General features: G+C 41.4%; 1 protein-coding gene across 4 annotated transcripts in view; it reads right to left on the reverse strand.

The window, feature by feature from the left end:
- Positions 1 to 13,174, reverse strand: part of COP1 (COP1 E3 ubiquitin ligase) — a 214,756-nt gene extending 201,582 nt beyond the window's left edge. For 2 of the 4 annotated variants that reach the window (XM_043924370.1, XM_043924371.1), the window contains exon 1: positions 12,447 to 13,109. In XM_043924370.1, the coding sequence (XP_043780305.1) occupies positions 12,447 to 12,865 (419 nt within the window). In that variant the 5' untranslated portion in view covers positions 12,866 to 13,109. Of the gene's footprint in view, positions 1 to 12,446 lie in introns of all 4 variants that reach the window. The other 2 variants (XM_043924369.1, XM_043924372.1) reach the window with 2 other exon arrangements.
- Between the last annotated feature and the right edge of the window lie 11,928 nt (positions 13,175 to 25,102).

Here is a 25,102-nt window from a genome sequence, read left to right on the forward strand (position 1 = left end):
TAAATGGTACAATAATAAGGCCATTGTTCAATCCATACATATTTTGATACCAACACTAATTCTATTATGCTTCCACAAAATGTGTCAACTGATTCTAGTAGCACTGATTCTAACTAACCAAGCATTCGATTTTTCAAATGTTAGGTATTATACAAAAAAAAAAATCAAGATAATCAGAACCAGGCACAATTAAGAATCATTTAGGAAAATAAGGAGTGGTTACATCTTATCTTACCTAACAGGACCAAAGAACCACTTTCACATTCTGGTACCAAATGTGAAATCCTGGCAAATACCACCTGATTCCTTTCAGTGATTTTATAAGTTACTGTGTCTTCATACATGTATTATATAATCTAAACCTCACAATCCTATAATGGGATACCATTACGTCTCAATTTATAAAAAACAAAACAAAACAAAAAACACTCAAACATTCATTTGCCCAAAGTTAAATCTCAGGGCTTTTAATTCCAAGTCCAGTGCCCTTTGCATCAGAAGATAAAGAAAACAAATACATGTATCACTGTGACCATGAAATTTCAAATCACTATCAGCAATTAGAAAACCTTGGAAAAATTATTTTGAATATGTTGAAATTTATATACATCCTTCAAGAGTGAAAGACACCCAACAAAAGTCAGCCACAGAAATGTTTCTTCTTTCCCCTCAAAATGTCCAAAAATGACAATTCCCTAGCTTCCTCCTTCCCCTTAAACCAGCTGCTTTGTGACCATCCCCAAGGCACCCTTCATTCTCAACTGGCCCTAAGTGGATTCAGGACTGAAAGACAAGGAAATAAATGAAAAGGAAAATAATAATAACCTCAAATCATTTTTTAACACCTACACAGATAACGAGACTTCCCTGGTGGCTCAGATGGCAAAGCGTCTGCCTACAATGCAGGAGACCTGGGTTCGATCCCTGGGTTGGGAAGATCCCCTGGAGAAGGAAATGGCAACCCACTCCAGTATTCTTGCCTGAAAAATTCCATGGACAGAGGAGCCTGGTGGGCTACAGTCCATGGGGTCGCAAAGAGTCGGACACAACAGACTGACTTCACTTTATACTGGTAACACAAGATCCCAAGCACCAGTCTTCACAGGGAGCAGTTAAGTTCCAGCCTCTGTCCATTCATCTCACTCCTTCCTAACTTCATTTGATATGATAAAAAGCCCTAGAAAACTTAAACGTCCCTTTTAATAGAGATTAAATTTATCCTGTATTTTATAAAAGAGATTGCTTTCCTATCTCCGCGTTTAACTTTGTCTTATATCACAGGATTCTCTGAATAAGGACAGGGAAGGTAAAGAAGAAAAGAAAGATAAGACAAAATTTTTAGACTCTGTAATTTAACAATGAAATTAAAAAAAAAAAAATAGAAAAGGGTAGGGCATTCAAAGTAGCTATGGTAGAGTTTCAGGAGCAGAGTTTTTTGTTTTTTGTTTTTAAATGAGACCATGAAGGCTAGGGGAAAAAGAGGACACCGTGATTAACACAAGTGATAGGCATGAAAAGATAAGCAAGGGAGCCAAGTTCTGGTGTTCCATCCATAGCAATCGCCTAAAAAAGTAGACTGGTCAGGAAAGCAAATATGGCCAGACTGTCACTATCGATTCCTCCCAGTATGAAATCACCCCAATACACTCTCAATTTCCTCTTGGATCTCTTTTTATTCACACTCCCAAGATTCCACTACTCAGAGTAGCAGTTCTAACCATGAAAGGCTTACAGTTAGAGAAGAATTTCAATTAGGCTTGTGAGTTATAAGTGGAACAATTAAGAGAATTGTCTCATAGCAAACATCATCACCAGGGCTCACAGGATCTGGTGTTAGATTCAAGGTGGATCTAGGGACTTCGGTGCACTTACATGGAATACAGATCTTCACTACAGCTCTGCTATTAATGTGACTAATGTTTCTTTTTCTGTGTCTCAAGGATATCTCAGCTTGCAATATACAACTGACCCTTGAACAACACAGGTTTGAATTATGTGGGTCCACTTACACACAGATTTTTTTCAATAATAAATACTACAGTAAAATATAATCTCCATTTGGTTGAATGCACAGATGTGGAGGGACTGTGAACATAAAGTGCTGACTTAAGTTAAAGTGGATTTTCGACTGGGCAGAGGGTGGGCATCCCAACCCTTGTGCTGTTCAAGGTCAACCGTACAGCCCTTCGGGCATCAGCACTAATTCAAGAACATCAATACCTTTTAAAAAGTGTGCAGGGTTTTTTTTTAATTTCAAATTCCTGAGATAGAAAATATGATTGATGCAACATAAATAACTGTTTCATGCCAATAACAGCAAGATGCAACTGCTATATTTTAGTCATTAATTCAGAAAAGCAACCATCACAGGCCAATGAGCTAGGAAAGATAGCAAGTTCCCACATTAGAAAAACATGGGTGCATATGCAGGAGGGGCTACAAAAGTATGGACGGGGAGATACCATACCTAACATGTTTCATTAAACAATGAAAGAAAGTGAAGTCCTGTCCCACTTTTTGTGACCCCATGAACTATACAGTCCATGGACTTCTCCAGGCCAGAATACTAGAGTGGGTAGCCCTTCCCTTCTCCAGGGGATCTCCCCAACCCAGGGACTGCACTCAGGTCTCCTGAATTGCAGGAGGATTCTTTACCAGCTGAGCCAAAAGGGAAGCCCAAGAATGCTGGAGTAGGTAGCCTATCCCTTCTCCTGCGGATCTTCCCAACCCAGGAATCAAACCCGGGTCTCCTGCATCACAGGCGAATTCTATACCAGCTGAGCCACCAAAGAAGCCCTGACACTGTCATTCCCATCATTGGGAGAAAGAAACACCCAGCCACGTGGAAAATGTGCTTCTTATACTCCCATCTGGAGTTTTTAAAGTAACTTTTGAAAAAATATTGCTTTGGGGGCTTCCATGGTGGTCCAGTGGTTGAGAATCTGCCTTCCAATGCAGGGAATGCAGGTTTGATCTCTGGTCAGGGAACTAAAATCCCACATGCTGCAGGGCAACTACTAGTGGTGATGGCTGCACAACACTGTACATGTACTGAATTGTACACTTTAAATGGTGACTTTTATAAAGCATGCATTTCACTTCATTTTTTTTTTTTTAGAAAAAGAACACAGAACTTATGACTTCCCAGGTGGTGCAGTGGTAAAGAATCTGCCTGCCAATGCAGGAGACGCAAGAGATGCATGTTCGATCCCTGGATCGGGAAGATGCCCGGGGGAAGGAAATGGCAACCCACTCCAGTATTCTTGCCTGAAAAATTCCATAGAGGAGCCCAGTGGGCTACAGTCCATGGAATCACAAAGAGTCAGACACAATGAGCACGCACACACGCACACACACACATAGAACTTACACTTCTGGCCTGAGGCAGTAACTGGGATGGATCCTACAGAATGGAGGCATACTATTACAAAATTCTTGCACTGTATATGAAGTGACATAACATTATTTGAAGGCAGACTATAAAAAAGTTAAAATGAGTATTATAAACCCTAGGGCAAGTACTTCCCCCCCACCAACACACACATATACACACACACACCATTTAAGTATTACTAATAAGTCAACTATAGAAACAAAAGAGAAATCTTAGAAATACACAATTAATCCAAAAGAAGGCAAAGAAAGAAGGGGGAAAAAAGAGAGAAAAGAAATAGAAGGATAGAAAGGACAAATAGAAAGCAAAAAGCAAGCAAGATGTACACATAAAACCAAGTATATAATTATGTTAAAATGCAGAAAGTCTAAGCAAGCCAATTAAAAGACAAATTGTCATATTAATTAAAAATGCTCAACCTTATGCTATCTACAAGAACCCTACTCTGAAACGGACACAGAAGTAGTGAAGGACAAAAACACATACCATCTAAACACATAAGAAAATAAAATTGGAGAGGCTATGTCAACAGACTGAATGGATTTCAGACCAACAAATATTACCAGTAATAAGCAAGGACATTTCTAAACGATAAATGTGTGTGCCCTACTACTAAAGTTTCAAAATACATGAAACAAAAGTTGACAGAATTGCAAGGAAACATAGTAAAACCCACAATTACACCTGGCATGGTTAAAGATTTTAACAGCCCTTTCAGTACCTGACAGAACAAGTATACAGAAAATCAGTATGGGTATACAGAGCTTAACACATCAACAAACTTGACATTGGTAGAATATACCAGTCTACACACAGCAGAATACTCATTTTTTTCAAATGCATATGCAACATTAACCAAGATAAATCCTATGTTGGACAACGAAAGAAGTCAATAAATTTAAAAGGATTAAAGTCATACAAATCCTATTCTCTGAACAAAGCTACATTGTTTTGTATGTATGATATCCAGAGAATTCCCATTTAGAAATTAAAATACTTCTAAGTAACCCATTCTTCCAATCTCAATGGAAAGGACAAAAAAAGTATATGGAACTGAATGAAAATTAGTGTGGGATTAGTAAGGGAAACTATTAGAATTAAATTTTTCTTAGAAAAAAATAATGTAAGCTTCCATATTCAAGGCTAGAAAAAGAAGATAAAACTCAAAGTAGAATTTAAAAAACAAAGCCAAATATCAGGGAAATAGAGTTATTTGAAAAGATTAATAAAACTGACAATCTTCTGGATAAACTGTTTAAGGCAAAAAAAAAGAGATAACACAAATTATCAGTATCAGGAATGAAAGAAAGAAAGGACATCCTTCCAAATCCTACAAACATTTAAAGCATAAAGAAGTACTAATATTTATGAACCTTATGCCAACAAATTCAATAGCTTGGGTGAAATGGAGAAATCCATTAGCAGACAAATTACCAAAACTCACTTGCTCACTTAAGAAAATAAAAAACCTGAACAGTCCTTTATCAATTAAAGGAACAGGTTGCAAATAAAAACCTTTCCACAAAAACTATGGCTTCGCTGATGAATTCTACCAGACACTTAAGAATAAATATTCCAATTTCATAAACTCTTTCAGAAAACAGATAACATTTCTCATCCCCTTTTAGAAATCCAGCATTACTCTACGTGATGGGCTGGACTGTGTCCTCTCCCAAATCCATACATTGAAATCCTGACCCTCAGTACCTCAAAAAACTGTATCTGGAGATTGGACATTAAAGAGGTAATTACGGTAAAGTAAGGTCATATATGTAGGACCTAAACCTAATATGACTGGTGTTCTTACATGAGATTAGGACACAGACAACACACAGACCAAAGCACAACTATGTGAAGACACAACAAGAGGTGGCCGTCACCAATTCAAGGAGGGAAGAACCCAACTCTGACAACACCTTGATCTTGAACTTCTAGCCTCTGAAACTGTGAGAAAATAACTTTCTGCTTTTTAAGCTACCCAGTCTGTAATTATGTTTCAATAGCCCTAGAAACTAATAACCCTGATACGAAAACTTATAATATAAATACATAAGGTAAATAAAGTAAATATATATGTGCATTATATGAAAACAATAGATCAATGTCACTCATAAATAAAAATGAAAAATATAGCTTTAAAAAATTAGTGTATGAAAGTTGCTCAGTCATGTCCAACTCTTTGCGAGGCCATGGACTGCCAGGTTCCTCTGTCCATGGAGCTCTCCAGGCTACAACACTGCAGTGGGTAGACGCTCCCTTCTCCAGGGAATCTTTCCAACCCAGGGATCAAACTCAGGTCTCCCACATCGCAGGTGGATTCTTTACTGTCTGAGCTACCAGGGAAGCCAAAGAATACTGCAGTGGGCAGCCTAACCCTTCTCCAGCAGATCCTTCCAACCCAGGAATCGAACCAGGGTCTCCTGCATTGTGGGCAGATTCTTCACCCTCTGAGCCACCAGGGAAGAACCCAAAATAAGGCAGAAAATTCAAAAAGAAAGAAGTAAAACTATACTGATTTTCAGATGACATGATTGTCATCTCAGAAAATCATATGGTTCTACCAAAAACTGTTAACAAGTAATAAGTGAACTTAACAATTTAAAGAACAAAGTCAATATACAAAAATAATTTGTATTTCTACATATTAACAACATTAGGAAACTGAAATTAACACAAGAGCATCAAAAACATGAACCACTTAAGAGTAAGTTTAACAAAACATGTGCAAGATCCAAACACGGTGAACTATAAAACTCTGCTAAGAGAAGTTCAAGACCTAAATAACTGGAGAAACATATTATGTTTACGGCTCAAAGATTCAACATTGTTAAGATGTCAAATCTCCCCAAATTGAGTCATAGATTCAAAATAACCCAAATTAAAATCTTAGAAATCTTTTTTTTTAAGAATTGGTAAGCTAAAATACATGTGGAAATGCAGACATCCTAAATAGCTAAAAATAGAGGAACAAAACTACACTATCTGATTTCAAGATTTACAACAATGATACAGAAATTAAAACTGTGGTATAGGCATAAGGATAAACACTTAGATCAATGGAACAGAATAAAGATTTCAGAAATAAACTTAAACATATTAATTTTTGAGAAATATTCCAAGAAAATTTAATGAAAAAAGATGGTCTTTTCAACAAATGGGTGCTTCAATAACTGGACATCTACACTGGAGGAGAAAAATCTTCAAATCTTACCACAAACAGAATATAAAAACTAACATGAAATGATTGTACCTAAGTACAAAAAAAGCTATAAAGTTTCTAGAATATACAAGAAGATTTAGACAATTTCGACAGAACACAAAAGTCACAGACGATAAAAGAAAAAAGTCCAATAAACTGGATTTAAATTTTAAACTTTTGCACTTCAAAAGACTGCTCAGAAAACTAAAAACTAAACAATAGACTGGGAGAAAACATCACAATATATAGACTGACAAAAGACTTGCAGCCACAAGCTTTACAACTTAACACAAACATAAGAAATATATGCGAGAGATTAGAAGTCACATTTTATAAAAGATACGCAAGTGGAAATAAGCACATGGAAGTATGCTCAACATCATCAGTCATTAAGAAAATGCAAATTATGACAATAAGATACTACTAAACATACCACTAGAATGACTGAAATTTGAAAGACTGAAAGCAAGCGTTGGCAAGAATGTGGAACTGAAACTCAAACATTGCTGGTAGAAATGCAAAATGACAGTCACTTTAGAAAACCATTCTGCAGTTTCTTATAATGTTAAACATACAGTTGGCCACACAACCCAAGAATACACTCCTATATATTTACCCAAGAGACGTGAAGATGGGTCTACACAGAAACCTGAATGTGAATGTTTACAACAGCTTTCTTTACAATCACTGAAAACTTCAGAAACAAACAAACTCAGTATCTTTTAACTGATGAATATATAAAGAAGTCATGTTATATCCATGGAATGGAATACTACTCAGAAATTAAAAGAAGAAAATTAGTGAAACATTCACCATTATTGAGGGCTTCCCTAGTAGCTCAGCTGGTAAAAGAATCTGCCTGCAGTGCAGGAGACCCCAGTTGGATCCCTGCATCGGTAAGACCCCCTGGAGAAAGACATGGCAACAACCCACTCCAGTCCTCTTGCCTGTAGAATCCCCATGGACAGAGGAGCCTGGCGGGCTACAGCCCATGGGGTCGCAGAGTCACACACAGCACAGCACTCACCATTACTGAATCTCAAAAACATTCCTCCAAGTGAAAGAAGTCAGGCACAAAAGACTACATACTGAGTGACTCCATTTATATAAAATCCTAGAAAAGGCAAAACCGTGTAGAAGGAAAACAGACTGCCAGGTTATCAGAGGTGACAGAAGACTGAGTGCAAAGCTGTGGCACAGTAAACTTATGAGCGTGATGGAAATGTTCTGTACCTTAACTAGGGTGGTAACATAGATGTATTCATTTGTCAGGCTCGCTGAACTTCACACTTAAAACTGGGGACTTCTAACGTCAAATTATATCTTAATAAGGCTGATTGTAAACAAAATCACTGGTCTCTGAAAGGCAAGGTAATATAGTGGTTAAGAACTTGAGTTTTGAGCCAAAACATCTGGATATAAACACTGATACTACCCTTATTAACTATATGAATTGAGACAAGTTATATAACCTCTGTGACCTTCACTTTCTCATCTATAAAATGGGAATTAGGGACTTCCTGGTACAGTGGGTACCAATCCGCCTGCCAATGCGGGAGACGTGGGTTCCGTTTCTGGTCTGAAGATTCTACATGCGGTGGAGAAACTAAAACCCATGCACTACAACTACTGAAGCCTGTGCACCAAGAGGCTATGCTCTAAAACAAGCGAACTGCAAATAATTAATTTTTTTCAGTGGGAATTATCTGCATCAAATAGTTGTTGTGAAGATTAAGTCATGTCAAACCCTTAGAATAGTGCCTGGCAAATAATAATAGTTTATATTGGAACACATAGTATTATTATGTGGGCTTCCCTGATAGCTCAGTTGGTAAAGAATCCACCTGCAATGCAGGAGACCCCAGTTTGATTCCTGGGTCAGCAAGTTCCCTTGGAGAAGGGATAGGCTACCCACTCCAGTATTCTTGGGCTTCCTTTCCCTGGTAAAGAATACGCCTGCAATGTGGGAGTTGGAAAGATCCCCTGGAGAAGGAAACAGCTACCCACTCCGGTATTCTGGCCTGGAGAATTCCACGGACTGTATAGTCCATGGGGTCGCAAAGAGTGGGACACACCCGCTGAGCGACTTTCACGTTATTATTATGTATACCAAACCAACTGTTAGTACTTTTTAGTGAACTTGGCATTTATGAACTTTGAGTTTCAAGCATCTACATGAGCCTCCAACACAGTTATCTGTAATTTTCACTAAACCCACTTTGCTTCATTATCTCTGAGCCCAAAACCCATCCTTAAACTAAACTGAGGTCTCATACTCAGTAAGACATGGGCAACAGGTCTCATCTTTAGAGCTAAATATGATTAATAGGTAGTGGCTGCCTAGACTGCTATGTTGAGGACTGTGAGACAACATCTGAATTTCAAAAGAGTACTTAACATCTGCCATGACACTAAGAGAAGCAGTGATGCCAGGATGTGATATTATAATTATGTGATCAAAAGTTTTTCTTCACATAAATCGTGAGCTCCTTCAGGACAGTCTGTTGTTAACAGTTTGACACAAGAGGCTGTCTGTCACATTTATTAAACGGTCGATGGACTTCACATAGATTCTACCTACATTTGATCGGGCAGAGTAAATTTTCCCATAAGGGCTTACTATAGACTTAAAAACACCTATTCCTGCTACAACTTAGAGAATATCTGGGACTTAAAGAGGTAGAAAAGGTCATTTCGGGGAGCTGGAAAGGCTAACACTGAGACGGTCATAATGTGACAGTGTAAAAGAAAGATATTGTCTTCCAAACACAGGACAGACTCATACTTTAACAGACCATGTAAGACAATTTTGAAAAGTAAGGCAACAAAGACTTCCTTTGAATGTCAGAGACTTATTCAACTTCAAGCTATATATACCACTCTCTACTGTACTACAGACTCTTCATCTATAACTTGATGGTACTTTCAACTTGATGGTACTTTCAATCCTTTGAAAGAAATACTAGAGTCAAAACTACAAATCCCTAAAATGCCCATCAATTCTACAGTAAGATATAAACTTACTTTCAAATATAAGTAAGGAGAGACCAATAGGTGATGCTGACAATTCAGCATCTGACTTTAAATCAACTGTTCTCAAACAGGATGAAAGAACAAGTCATTATCACCAAGGGAGCTTTTGCAAACTACACTGCCCGCTCCAGCCTCCAATTCTGTTAAGTCCTCTTAGGATGTGGGCAGACAGACAGGCAAGGGGAGGGAGAAAGAATAAAAACATGTGTCTCCTGGACTTCCCTGGTGGTCCAGTGGCTAAGACTCTGAGCTTCCACTGCAGAGGCCTCAGACTGGATTCCTAGTCAGAGAAATTCTGCATGCCACAGGGTGTGGTCAAAAAAAAAAAAAAGTTATCTCCTGTGATTGTGAAACAGCTGTTTTCCTCCAATCCACCACATTTAAAAACCATGAGGCTAAATGCATATATTTGATCATATAGATCTGAAATTTTTAAATTCCATAAAAGAAAGCACTAAACTGAGAATCAGGAGATGTGAGTTGTAATTCTGTTCCTGAACAGTCCAATCTGAAGCAGTTACTTAACTTCTCTCTACCTCTATGAGAATACAATTATATTAGTATTACATTAAAATTGGAAGTTTTATACAACTTAACAGAGTTGCTCTAGGATAAAATGAAACATGAAGCATAAACATCTTTAAAATGTGAATGAGGAATTATCATCATTATTCAAACTTAAGCCTCATTAAGATGTAAAAGCTTAGAATAATTTGGACTGGTGCACAGTTTAACCTTGCAGCAGACAAGACCAACCACCCAGGGTCAATTAGAAATGAAAAGGATTCCTTGGGCTTTGCCTAATCCTTTATCTTTCTACCCTAAACAGTTGGCCAAATCAAATCTAGCTTGAGAATCAGGAAAACTGATTCCCATTAATGAATTCTTCTGAAACGTCAACCTCACCAGCAAGAGACCAAGGACTATGACATTCTTAGAAAGTGAAATATTCAGAATTTTTAACTAAAGACTCTCACTGGACACTTCCGCTTAGAATATAAAAGAAGACAAACAAACAAAAAAATCTAAGCAACGTGGTTAAGATTCAGAGACTGGATTTAAATTTTTTGTTTAAAGTCAGGTGACAGACTAACAAAAATTTTAATAATGTTACCCCCAAAAAATAAAAATTAGCGCCAGTGGCTTATACTCCCCTATCCCTCTCCAATTCTCTATAAAATGGCTTACAGTAAGTCTAATAAGTAATAAGTAAGTATAATAAGTACATACGGTGCCTGGCAGACAGTGAGTGTCAAATAAATATCTGTTGGATGAATGATTAATTCCCTTCTTTCACCCTGTATCTTAGTGCACCTACATGGATGCTAGCACATTTGTTTCCTTTAATCTACTTATAAGTGAAATGGAAATGGTGGCTAAACAGACAAATTCTAAAAATCCTCACTTTGTTTCATTAGTTTCTACTTTTATCACATGGCACTCTCTACCAGGTACAAACACAAACACTTAGACCTAACATAAGCTGCTTAAGTTATTTATTAAAAAAAAGTTACAATTCTAGTCCAGCTTCAATGAAAAATGAATCAATTCTCAATCCAGAATAATTTATGACAAAAGCAAAAATATAAAGCCATTTTCACTGCAAGAACTAGAAACTGTGAGTCTAATCAATAACTTTTATACTCCCAACTTCTAGCCCTATTGTATTTAATGACAACTTACCATCTGCAACCCTGAAGTGAATCTCCCCTCTAATGATAGTGCAAGCCAATTTCCCGTATCACTAATACACTAAGTCTATCAACAATTTCCTCCAGAAAAAAAGCACAAGATTTTACCAGTTCTCACTCAGCTAACAGCAATTCCTTTCTCCTAATCTTACCATTTGAATTGGACAAAACCCAGTGGAAACTGAAAACACTCTCAAGCAGGACAATCAACTCCATCTTTCCCTTAATATAAATAAGCCCCCTATGCCAAATGTCATAACTGAGTACTACTGTATACTATCCACGATGACAACACGTCTAATTCCAAGCGTTTCTCAAATCATAAGTTCTAAAAAACTCTGATGCGTTAGCACAAGTGCCAAGTGCAGTGCAATTACATCTGACCCACGGATGGTATTTTAAAATGTGCCCCCCCACCCCACCGCTTTCAAGACATTCAACTGAGAAGTGCAATTTTTTGTGAACAGACTTTCTTGACTACAGGAGCCTCACCAGCAGATTTAAGTGACCTAGCCTTTGAAACAGGAGGCAATATTTACACGTACACACAACGGATATTTACATCAGCACACACACGACGGATATTTACAGCAAATACTACTTCTCCTTAAAACAGCCATACCCAAGTTTAGAGCACCATCTACCACACTTTCAATAAACAAACTGTGACCAACAACTCCCTCCCTCAGCATACCAGGAAGCTTAATTCTCTCCCTATACAAGTTTAATTCACCTCCACGAGCAATCCGGACTGACAGGGTACCTAATTCACCAGACGGCCAGAAAATTCAATGCCCAACCTCCGTGCCCACCTTTCTCCTTTTATGCACAGCCACTTATTTGACCTTCCATCTCTCCCTCTTATTTATTATTGCCTAAACTCCCTTCACGTCTCCCCCCAACACTACCCTCTCTAGTACCCTCACCCTGAGTCGGGATGCCAACATTTCCCCATCCCACTCCACCAACCCCTGCAAACGCTCGAATCCCTCTGCAGACACAGACCGCCCCACAGACCGCCGTCACCCCGGACCCCAGCAGCCCCAACAGCAGAAACTCCTAACGCAGAGATGGGCGGGGGGGGGGGGGGGGGGGGCGGTGGTTGCTGAAGGCTGCTCGTCCAACCCACCAGACGAAGTCGTTGCTTTTGTCTTCGTAGGAGTTGATGAGCCCGTTGCACAGGGGGGCGAGCAGAGGTCGCTTCCTGCTGCCGCTGCTTAGGCTGGAGCTGCTCCCTCCTACGCCGGCGCTGGGCCTGGCCGCGCAGCTGAGCCGGGACAGGCCCGCGGACACCGCCCCGCCGCCGCTCCCGCCGCCGCTGCCGGACACCGCGGCCGCCACCAGCACAGGCCGCGCCGGGCCCCCGAGACCGCCGGAGCCCGCGGCCTGGGCCGCCCCGCCGGACCCCAGCGCCGCCGCCGAAGCCGCTACGGAAGGGGGCGACGGGGAAGAGGATAAGGACGAGGAGGCGGAAGTCACCGAGGAGGCCGCGGAGGAGCCCGGGCTGGTGCCGGCGGAGCCCGATCCGGCCTGGCGGCTCCCAGACATCGTGACTCCCTCCCCTCCGGCTGGGAGCTCGGAGGAGAGGGACCGCGATCGCGACCCGCCGCCGCCGCCGCCTCCCTCCCCTCCGCCTTCAGTGCATCCTGAGGACGCGCGCCGCGTCGGGAGGTGGGGCTGAGGAACAATAAAGTTGATTTTTGTAAAGGCAAAACCACACAGCAGCGTCCGACGGGAGGGGGCGGAGGGAACTATTAAAGCAGAGGAGGAACCACTGCCGCTCTCTGGACCGCCGCCGCCGCGGTCGCCGCCGCAGCCAACCCGAGCGCGCCGTGGGCCGGCCGTGCGCGCGCGCGAGCGGCGGAAGGGGCGGGAGCGGCGGGGGATACAACTTCAGACGCGGCCGGGGCGGCGCTCAGATGCGTTGAGCGCGCCTTGGGCGACGGCGGCGGCCTAGCAACGACCGCCGCCTTAGTGGGGATCCGGTTTTCCTTCTTAACGTGCCCGAGGGTAGGGCCGTCTGAGGGAACGAAAGGGCAACGGAGAGAGAAATAGATGGTCGCGGTGGCGGAGGCCTTGGGGCAGGGGAACGAGGGGGAAAAAAAACAAAAAGTGCTCCGAAAGCAACTGCGCACGCGCGCCCGGGGCGCAGACCCTCCTGCTTTACCCAGGGTCCCGGCTCCCAGCGGCGGGGAGCGGCGCCGGCGTGGGGGCTGCCGCACCGCGCATGCGTGGGGGGTGAGCCGCATTCCTGAACGTGAACTGGGAGCGGCGGCTTGTGGCTTGCGAGGCAGGCAGTGTGACCCAGTGGCGAGGGCACGACAGGTATTTCGATTCGGGTTTTGAAGGCTCTGAAGGCTGGGACACAGGGAAAGAACCTGGAAGCTCCGAGCAGTTGAGAAGAGTTCTGGACTGACAGTCAGGACTCCAGGCGCTGCTGCTGTTAGCCATTCCACAGTACTGAAGTCAGTGCACAGTGCTTTGTACATTGCAAGCGTGGTAGCAAGTGTTTCCAATTTACCTGCTCGACCGTGATCTCACTCGTTTGAAAAGTTATTTACCAAGTTAAGCATCATAATAATGAGAAAACAAATTATATTTAATCGGAACATAGCTCAGTTAAAACCCCCGTCTGATGTGTGTCTGATACGATTTTTAGCACAAAACAAGGAAACTTTGGCAGTTAATGCTACCAGAAGTTGCAGTTTCTGGTAGGCTTTTTGAAATACTGAAATTCATTTACAGATTTTCATTTGCCATTTTGAGACCCCCCCCCCCCCGATTCTTGATGATATAAATTAGAAACAACTAACTCTGATTGTCAATATACTTTCCAACACTCATGCTATGATTCTTAGAGGGAAGGATCTCAGTTAATTCTCTTAGGGGCAATTAGAGGGCTTTTCCCTAGGAATACCTGTCCATGCTGAGGGGACGGGGCCAGGAGAGGGCCTCGATGCGGGCCCAGCAGCAATACCTGGCCGTGAACCACCCATCCATCTTAAGGCCACCATCCCACTGAAGTCTGCCTTAGCTGCTCACGCTCATATTCCCAGCTCAGGTTTCTGCTCAGAATAATGATACAGGGATGGGCATATCAGATTTCTAACAACCCTCTTCTTTTCCTGATTATTCTGTTATACAACCCTTTGTTTAAATTTATTTTCCGGACCCAATTAAAATATCAAGCCTTACTGACTTCTCAGCAGAAAGAGTTGCACCCTCATTTGTGTCCCTAGAATATTTTGTTTGCACTTACAACATTGTATTTTAGTATTTTATAATTCTCCTCCAGTAACCTATCAGCTTCAGCTTTATATTCCAGCCAATTCAGCATGTAACCCAATACCTGGCCTATGATCAGTGCTTATTAAGTATTTCTGGGCAAACAAAGCAATTGATGTCATTTTTATTTTAATTATTTGCTTAAAGTCTGTCTTTCCAACTAAAATTTAAGCTCCATGAAAGAAAGGACCATAGGAGTTCTCGGCATTCAAGTAATTTTTTATGAAGGAATCCATAAATAAATGAACGTAAATAATTTGATGAGTATTTCCCCCCTTTTTTAAATTGCTTGACAATATTATGTTGATTTCTGCCACACATCAGCGTGAATCAGCCATAGGTGTATGTATGTCCCCTCGCTCACATATGTCCCCTCTCTCTCCAACCTCCCTCCCACCTCCCTCCCCTTCCTACCTCTCTAGGCTGTCACGGAGCCCCAGTTTGAGTTCCCTGAGTCATACAGAAAATTCTCACTGGCTATCTATTTTACACTTGGTAGTATATATGTTTCCATGCTACTCTCGCCACTCATCCCACCCTCTCCTTCCCACCCTACCCATCTTGTCCATAAGTCTGTTCTCTATGTCTGCATCTCCATTGTTGTTCGGTCTCCCAGTCGTGTCTGACTCTTTGATCCGATGGACTGCAGCGTGCTGTGCCTCCTTGCCCCCCACTATCTGCCAGAGTTTGCCCAAGTTCATGTCCATTGAGATCCATGCTGGCCTGTAAACAGGATCTTCAGTACCACCTTTCTAGATTCCATACATATTGCGTCAATATACGACATTTGTTTTTCTCTTTCTGACTTACTTCATTCTGTATAATGGGCTCTAGGTTCATCCACCTCATTAGCAGTGACTCAAATGTGTTCCTTTTTATGGCTAAGTACTATTCCATTGTATATATGTACCACAGCTTTATCCATTTAGCCATCATGGAACATCTAGGCTACTTCCATTTCCTAGCTAATGTGAATGAACATTGAAGTACATGTGTGTTTTTGAATTACGGTTTTCTCAGGGTATATGCCCAGTAGTGAGATTGTTGTGTAGTTTTGTTCCTCATTTTCTTAAGGAATCTCCATACTGTCTACCATAGTGGCTGTATCAATTTACATTCCCACCAACAGTGCAAGAGGGTTCGCTTTTCTCCACATCCTCTCTAGCATTTATTGTTTGTAGATTTTTTGATGATGGCCATTCTGACTTGTGTGAAGGGATATCTCATTGTAGTTTTGAGTTGCAGTTCTCTAACAATGAGTGATGTTGAGCATCTTTTCATGTGTTTATTAGCCAAGGAATCTGATGAATATTTATTGAACATTTATTACACATAGCCCTGGACTAGGCAAGGAAGAGGTAAATATATGTTCATGGAATAATTGAAGAATTAGAAAAATATGTAAAAATAAGTAATGTTACCAAGGTGTACATTCAGTTCAGTCACTCAGTCATCTCCAGCTCTTTGCGACCCCATGGACTGCAGCATGCCAGGCTTCCCCATCCACCACCAACTCCTGAAGCTTACTCAAACTCATGTCCATTGAGTCAGTGATGCCATCTAACCATCTCATCCCCTGTCATTTCCTTCTCTTCCTGCCGTCAGTCTTTCCCAGCATAAGGGTCTCTTCCAATGAGTCAGTTCTTCACATCAGGTGGCCAAGGTATTGGAGCTTCAGTATCAGTCCTTCCAATGAAACTTCAGGACCGATTTCCTTTAGGATGGACTGGTTGGATCTCCTGGCAGTCCAAGGGACTCTCAAGAGTCTTCTCCAACACCACAGTTCAAAAGCATCAATTCTTCGGTGCTCAGCTTTCTTTATAGTCCAACTCTCACATCCATATGTGACTACTGATGTATGTGCTAAATGCTTAATCAGTTAAGCAGAGAATCAACATAGGAACTGAAGCAAGAGCAAGTGCTTAGGGCCAGCCATGCTGATGGTGAGGGGAAGGGGGTTGCTGCAGGGGGCAGGGGTAGGGAGTTGTTAGGCCGGAAGAGAAAAGTATGGCTTGGTCAGTTAAAGTATAATTAAAGTCATGAGCCCAGAAAATAAATAAAAATGCTTACATCAAGTTCAGATATCTATTTGATAGAGTTCAAAGAGTTCATTTGGCAAAAATTCATTTGGGGGCCATATTGTAAAGAGCCTTGATTCTACTTTGAAAAATAGGCTACAGGCAGTTGGAAATAAGAGATTAAGTAGGGGTAAAATATATTTGAGGTGTTTTGAAGATTACATTTTCAGCAGATTAATCTTTGAGGAGAGGTGGGAGATTTGGAGCTAAGAGACTAATTGGGAAAACATTAGAGCAGTCCAAGCATACGTGATGAGATTCTGGGTTAGGGGTGTGTGTGTGTGTGTGTGTGTGTGTGTGTGTGTGTGTGTGTGTGTGTGTGTGTGTGTGTGTGTGTGTGTGTGTGTGTTAGGGTGTGTGTGTGTGTGTGTGTGTGTGTGTGTGTTAGGGTGTGTGTGTGTGTGTGTGTGTGTGTGTGTGTGTGTGTGTGTGTGTGTGTGTGTGTGTTAGGGTGTGTGTGTGTGTGTGTGTGTGTGTGTGTGTGTTAGGGTGTGTGTGTGTGTGTGTGTGTGTGTGTGTCCAAGCGTGTGTGTGTGTGTGTGTGTGTGTCCAAGCGTGTGTGTGTGTGTGTCCAAGCATACGTGATGAGATTCTGGGTTAGGGTGTGTGTGTGTGTGTGTGTGTGTGTGTGTGTGCGTGATGAGATTCTGGGTTAGGGTGTGTGTGTGTGTGTGTGTGTGCGCGTGATGAGATTCTGGGTTAGGGTGTGGGTGTGTGTGTGTGTGGGTGTGTGTGTGCGCGCGCTTTTGTGACCCTGTGGACCAGGCACCAAGCCCTTCTGTCCATGGGATTCTCCAGGCAAGAATACTGGAGTGGGTTGCTGTTTCCTAGTCCAGGGGATCTTCCTGAATGAGAGATCAAACCTGCATCTCCTGCATTGGCTGGCAGATTCTTTATCACATAGCCACCAGGGAAGACCTCTAGGTTAGTATACGGATAAGGAAAGTAAAAGGGTATTATGAAACCCACACACACACAAGAATCTACAGGGTTAAGTTACTCTCTGTAAAAGAATCTTCATTGGACTTCCCTGGTGGCACAGTGGATCAGAATCTGCCTTGTAACAGAAGGGGCATGGGTTTGATCCCTGATCTGGGAAGATTCCCCATGCTGCAGAGCAGTTATGCCCATGCACCACAACTACGGAGCCAGAGCTCTAGAGCTTATGAGCTGCAACTAATGAGCCTGAGCCCTACAGCTACCGAAGCTGACTCACCTAGAGCCCATGCTCCATAGCAAGAGAAGCCCCCACAATGGGAAGCCCAGGTACTGCAATGAAGAGTAGCCCCCATCACTGCAACTAGAGAAAGCAGGCTTGCAGCAACAAAGACTCGGCACAACCAAAGAATAGAATCTTCAAGATCCTTGAGGGCATGACGATGTCTGTCCTAAGGTCATCACTGTCTTTCCCCGTGCTTGGCACAAAGGCCAATTAGATGATTATGTAAAAATTAGGAAACACAAGGATGAAGGACTCCACTGATGACTTTAGGTATACCAGCATGACAGAATTAGACAGTGAATGATTTGATTGTGGATATCTTAAGTGTTCATGAGATGAAAATACATTCAAGTAAGCATATCTAGCCAGTGACTGAAAATTCAGGCAAGACACAGGAGTAGATTCAGCACATAACAAAAATAAAACTGCTGATTTCCTGAGCTCTCTCTCCAGAGATTATGAACGTATGGTTCTAAGCTAGGACCTATGAATATGCATTCTTATCCTCACCCAGCTGAACTTGATGCAGGTAAACTTTTAAGAAATACTGTGATTAATATTATAGGCAGTTCAGGAGAAATATGTAAAACAGTCTCTTCCTTTCAGGTATCTTATTCAGAGGACAGAAAGTGATATGACCCTCGCTGAGAAATCTCCTGGGGGGAAAAAAATCATCACCTCTTAGTATTATCTCTTTGGAACTATCTTCAGTATAATCTGAACTCACAAAAGGAAGCTGAGGTGATGTGATGCAATAGAATTTCCCGTTCATACCAGATAAACGTATAAAGACTAGTCTGAAAGTACACAGTCCTTTCTAGTTTCTGGCGGCAAGACTTCTGGGAAAGCAGAAGAGAAAAGGGGAAGAATAGCGAAACACACACACAGGAAGTCAGCCAATTCAGAAGTAGCTAATAGGAAAAGAGAACATTAGTGAGAAACAAAAGTAAACATGAAATACAAATTAAGCCCTAGTAATTAAAAATCATTTTATCATGTTTGAAAATATTAGTCCTGACAAAAGTGACAAAATCCAAAGTCTTCAACAAAAACACTTCTGAAGTAAAATACCATGTGCTTGCACATGCTAAGTCAGTCGGGTCTCTTTGCGACCCCATGAAATATAGCCTTCCAAGGCCCCTCTGTCCGTGGGATTCTCCAGGCAAGGAAACTGGAATGGGTTACCATGCTCTCATCTAGGGGCTCTTCCTCCAGGGGATCTTCCCGACCCAGGAGTCTAAACTGTGTCTTGTGGTCCTGCATTGCAGGCAGATTACTGCTGACTCGCCAGGGAAGCCCAAAATCTCGTGTAGTTAAAATGGGATGGAATTGTCAACAGGACTGAACTTCCCAAATGTATTTCTAAGGTGTCTTAGCTAAATAGGACATTGTAGGGAAATAAGGCCAGTGCTTTCCATCTTCCACTAACCCCGCCCTTTGGTAACCAATCTCCTCAAAAGACCCTCCCTGAAAAACGTTTCTGCCTGACTCCCCTGGAGGGTTTGCTCCCCTTTAGCCCTGTCTGCTCTCAATCAAACCTGTGAGTGAATGGCCGTTTTCTGTTAATTTTTTTTTTTAATGTAGTCGCCCTGTTATAACAACATGAGGAATGTGAATAAACACACTACTGAAAAGCTAAATTGAGAAGGAAAAGGAGTCAAATATTTTCTGTCCAAGTGAATGGATGGGAAAAAGTAGAAAATTTTTTGAAACTTAATAGCATCGTAATATATCTAGCAGAAAATAATCCATAACCTACTGGTAAAATTAAAAACTTCAATTTATACGTTAAAACCAGAGGTAGTTACCTGTGAAGCACTGTAATTTCTTATAATTTGAGAACAACTCTTTTCTGAAAATGTCTATCAGGCTGTTTTCATTGCTAGAATTGCATCATTAGCTTTTATTCCCTTCTAGTCTTTCTATATGAAATTACAAGAATTTTTTAGAGAAAGTAAACTAATAGCATTAATACCTTAGTAAGTCACTCATTCTATTAAGAGGAGTTAATTTCCTCTTCAACCTACTGCTAGCAATTTGGAGAAGGCAATGGCACCCCACTCCAGTACTCTTGCCTGGAAAATCCCATGGACGGAGGAGCCTGGTAGGCTAGTCCATGGGTTTGCGAAGAGTTGGACACGACTGAGCGACTTCATTTTCACTTTTCACTTTCATGCATTGGAGAAGGAAATGGCAACCCACTCCAGTGTTCTTGCCTGGAGAATCCCAGGGACAGGGGAGCCTGGTGGGCTGCCGTCTATGGGGTCGCACAGAGTCGGACAAGACTGAACGACTTAGCAGCAGCTAGCAATTTTAGTCAAAGTCCTTGTGAGATGTGGCCCAAGCCAATAGAAGCATTGTTAACAATGAAGAACTATAGGTGTGGCTGTATGAATGTGAATGCAAGTTACTGAATAGGGTTAGTCAGCTTAATAAAAGGAAACCCAAGTGCTTCCTTGGTGGTTCAATGGTTAAGAATTTGCTTTGCAGCACAGGGAACACCGACTTGACCCCTGGTTCCGGAAGATCCCACATGCCTTGGAGCAACTAAGCCCATAAATCACAATTACTGAGCCAATGCTCTAGGGCCCACAAGCCACACCTACTGAAACCAGCCTGCTCTGGAGCCTGTGCTCTGCAACAAGAGAGGCCACCGCAGTGAGAAACCCACACACCACAACTAGAGAGTAGCCCTGACTCGCTGCAACTCGAGAAAGCTCAGGCTCAGCAATGAAAATCCAGCACAGCCAGAAATAAATAAATAAAATTTAAAAGACCCAATGCAGACAAATAAACAAATATTGAAAAAAAAGAGGAAAGAAACCAAACACGAGGAAAAACTGACATTGAGTAGAGAAACATATACTTGTTTTATATGTGGTGAAAGTATACAGATTTTATGAATATATGGGTAGATTTAGATCTACTTAAAGACTATAAACCAAAATACGATGAGGTATAATGCAATCTACAAAAACAACAATGGAGGTCATCAAAAGGTAGAGACCAGGTAATATTAAAGATCCAGCAAAAAATACTTCACCCTGAAGTGGAAGCAGGTAACACTGCAAGTCATTTGCCCCTTGGAATTTGATTAGCCATGCATGTGGCATTGCATACCTAAGTGATCTGGGAAAGTGTGTACAGTTAGAATCTAGAAACGTTTAAAACAGTACGTTGTCCATTGTAATTTTCATCAGGTCTCTTCCTAGATCATGAGTGATATTTCTTTCTGCCTGGTACCCTGAGTGTACTAGGATGTAATTGCTGGCAAATCATGTTACCATATTGTCTCCAATACCTATTCCTGTCATCCACTGAATTCTGGGACTGCTAAAATAGCACTAAATTATGAATTTGTGTAACAACCTAGAATGAAGGAGGAAGAGCATTTGGATATAATCATTATAATTAGACTTACATCAGATTGGAAGAGAAGTTAGTTTGGGAGCCTATTCTTAACATTTGAGGAGGATGTCAAGTAAAACAAATATTCCATCTGCCAATATGTTTCCTCTTTTTCCTGAGTTTGTATGGTAATTCTTATATTCTAAATGTGAATACTCTGCTCAGATAGAGCGGGTTTTTCCTTTCTCACCCCACACTGAGCCCTCCCACACAGAGCCCTGGGCATCTCCCATTAAAACCAGTTCATCAACTGCATTGGCACTTATCAACTTATTGTAAAATAGTAGAAACCGGTACTATCTCACCTTCTGTTTAGAAAAATTAGGTGAAAGCAATAAAGCTGCTGGCCAAAATTTCAGGACTCCACCCCATGTTCAACACCTAAGGTTTGCTAAATCTGGATTATCTCTGCCTGACAATAGTTTACCTGATACAAGAGCATATAATGGTTTTGAGTTAGTTAAATCCAAGTCATAAATTAAAATTAAGTATCATGTGCTATTCTTCATTCTTCCTTTACTGTGTACTAATACTTAACTCTCAAACTCTTGGTTGGTACCAAGATGAACCAGTGTTAATAATTTGTTGTTTATTTGCTCAGTTGTGTCCGCCTCTGTGACCCCATGGACTGCAGCAAGCCAGACATCCCCCTTCTCCTCCTGCCCTCAATCTTTCCCAGCATCGGGGCCTTTTCCAATGAGTCAGTTCTTCGCATCAGGTGGTCAAAGTATTGAAGCTTCAACTTCAGTAGCAGTCCTTCCAATGAATATTCAGTTTTGATTTCCTTTAGGATTGACTGGTTTGACCTCCTTGCTGTCCAAGGGACTCTCAAGAGTCTTCTCACCACAGTTCGAAAGCATCAAGTCTTCAGTGCTCAGCCTTCTTTATGGTCCAACTCTCACATCTGTACATGACTACTGGAAAAACCATAGCTTTGACTAGACGGACCTTTGTCAGCAAAGCAATGTCTCTGTCTTTTGATACACTGTCTAGGTTTGTGGTAGTTTTTCTTCCAAGGAGCCATCATGTTTTAATATTGGAGTAACATGAAGCAAGTTTGTCCTTCCACATGAAACAACTGAAAAAATGGGCACACTAAATGAAACAACACTTTTAGACGTTGGATGTCAGGTAACATAGAATAGTGATCCCTGAGAAAGGGGAAAGAAATGAGGCAAGCCCTACAGCTGCCCCAGCTTAATGCCTGAAGAACATCTGCAAGCCAGACTACAGGGAGGAGGACCTAGGTCTCAGATAAGGAAACATATGTGAGAGGCTGAGAAGTGGCTGAGAATCCAGTGGCTAGAGTTTTCAGGGTAGAGTTGCAGAGAGGAAAAGAGGTCTACAAAGAGAGAGCTCCATAGATCTCAAGAGCTTTTTCCTCAAGTCCTCAGCTCAATACGGAATAGGGCATGATGAGTGTGAAGAAACTGCTTGAGGATCGTCTGCCTGCAGTGCAGGAGACTGGGTTCAATTCCTGGGTCAGGAAGATCCCCTGGAGAAGGAAATGGCAACCCACTCCAGTATTCTTGCCTGGAGAATTCCTTGGACAGGGGAGCCTGGCAGGTTACAGTCCATGAGGTCGCAAGAGTCGGACACAACTTAGCGACGAAACCACCACCACATAGTTAGGGAAAGAACCACCCAAAGTTGCAGGTGTAGGGAGGTGAGGGTAACCACTCCCAAAGCTCATGCAAAACTAGAAGAGTTACTGATATGTGAAAATTTGTTTGTTGCAGCAGCTAGTGCATATTACTCTAGCTAATAATTCACAAGAATTTCAACATCCTTTTCAAATATTTAGCAAGCACTGAAAAAAAAAAGATACATAAATATTAGAAACAGTACTAATATTATTAAATAAATCATGCTGGGGAAATTGTCCATTTAGAAAGATTATAAATCAAGTCCTTACTTGACACCATGCAAAAAATTTTCCACGTAAATTTAAGTTTAAATATAATTATCAAAAATATCAATTATATTTTTGTTATATCACATTGAGTGTACTATAGCCTTTTTCATAAACTTATGGTATCAGTATACATTTAGGTCATAATGAATGGAATTCAGACTTTATAGAATAAAACTGCCTGCATTTGTAGCATTCTTACCTTCCTCTCAGGGAATCTTAGTTCCCTGACCAGGGATTGAACCTGGGCCCCGGCAGTGAAAAGTGCCAAGTCCTAAACACTGGACCGCCAGGGAATTTCCTCTCACCCTATTTTAGTATTTAAATCTGAGACCACATCCTTTTTTCTTATCTCTTTGTTTGCCACTCTACAGACCTTATCAGTCTGAGTTATTTTACTTTTCCTTAATTCTGGGAAATTAATCACTGCATATTTCATCATATTATTTCACCATGTATTTCCTCCTTTTCTCTCCTTCTGAGATTTCACTTAGTTGAAATTTCAATTAAATACTTTAATTTCTATCCTTTCTACATCTACATCTTATTTGTATATATATAATTTTATATTTATATTCTCTTACTTCATTTTTTACCTTCTAGTAGAGTTTCTCTAACTCATCTCACTAATATGCCTTATGGCTTCATCCATCTGATACTATCCTATCAGTTATTATACTTTTCCTACCAAATATTTTCTTGGTTCTCTTTTTTTTTTTATAACTTTTGGTCCCTGAGATGGATATAATTAGAAGATAACATCCGATCATAAATTAATTACTCATATGTAGGAGGTCAGTGGATCAGTCTCTTTCTATTCTTCAGTAGTTACGTACGTTCATTCAATAGTCATTCACTGGACACTTGCCATGTATCAACAACTGTTCTGAAGATACAGTACATACACAAGCTTCCTTCCTCATGTGTTTTATGTGCTAATAGGAAAAGAATGTTCAAGTCAGTAGGTAAGTTCTTAAGTCTTCCCAGATCATTCAAGAATCTGCCTGTCAAGCAGGAGATGCTGGTTTGATCCCTGGTTCAGGAAGATCCCCTGGAGAAGAAACTGGCAACCCACTCCAGTATTCTTGCCTGGGAAATCCCATGGACAGAGGAGCCTGAAGGGCTACAGTCCCTGGGATTGCAAAAGAGTCAGATGCTCGACACGAATTTGCGACTAAATAACAACAACAAGTTCTATGAAACAAAGTTGACTAATAGAGGTGCTATTTTGATTGAGCTGGTCAAACCATCTCTGAGACTATTGTTAGAGCAAAGACCTGAATGAAAGGAGAAGTGGGCCAGAGCGGGAGGATCATTCTAGGCAGAGTATCAGAGGATGTGCAAAGGCTCTGATCAGGGAAAATGCTTAGTATTTGAAGTTCAAAAGTCCGTATGCTGAAGCAGCATGTTAGGGTGGAAAAAGAGAGTGTGTGTAAGAGAAAGAGAGGGAAGAAAGGAGGTCAGAAAGGTAATATTATAGACTCCATTGTATTCCTCCCCAGTCCAATTCATATGTTGAAGCCCTGATCTGTCAAAATATGACATTCAGAAACAGGGTCTTCAAAGAGGTAATTAAGTTAAAATGCGGCCTTGAGAGTGTCCCCCAATCCAATTTGACTAGTGTTCTTATGATACGGTGAGAATTATGAAGAATCTGGCTGAAGGTCCTAGATCCTCTGTAATCTATATCGATTATGTTTTAAATACCACCATTCATTTGCCCTGGCGGCTCAGTCAGTAAAGAATCCGCCTGCAATGTGGGAGACTGGGTTTGATCCCTGGGTTGGGAAGATCCCCTGGAGGAGGCCATGGCAACCCACTCCAGTAGAATTGCCTGGAGAATCTGCATGGACAGAGGAGCCTGGTGGGCTACAGTCCAT

Source organism: Cervus elaphus, chromosome 14 (assembly GCF_910594005.1).
Source record: "Cervus elaphus chromosome 14, mCerEla1.1, whole genome shotgun sequence".
NCBI classification, from domain to species: Eukaryota; Metazoa; Chordata; class Mammalia; order Artiodactyla; family Cervidae; genus Cervus; species Cervus elaphus.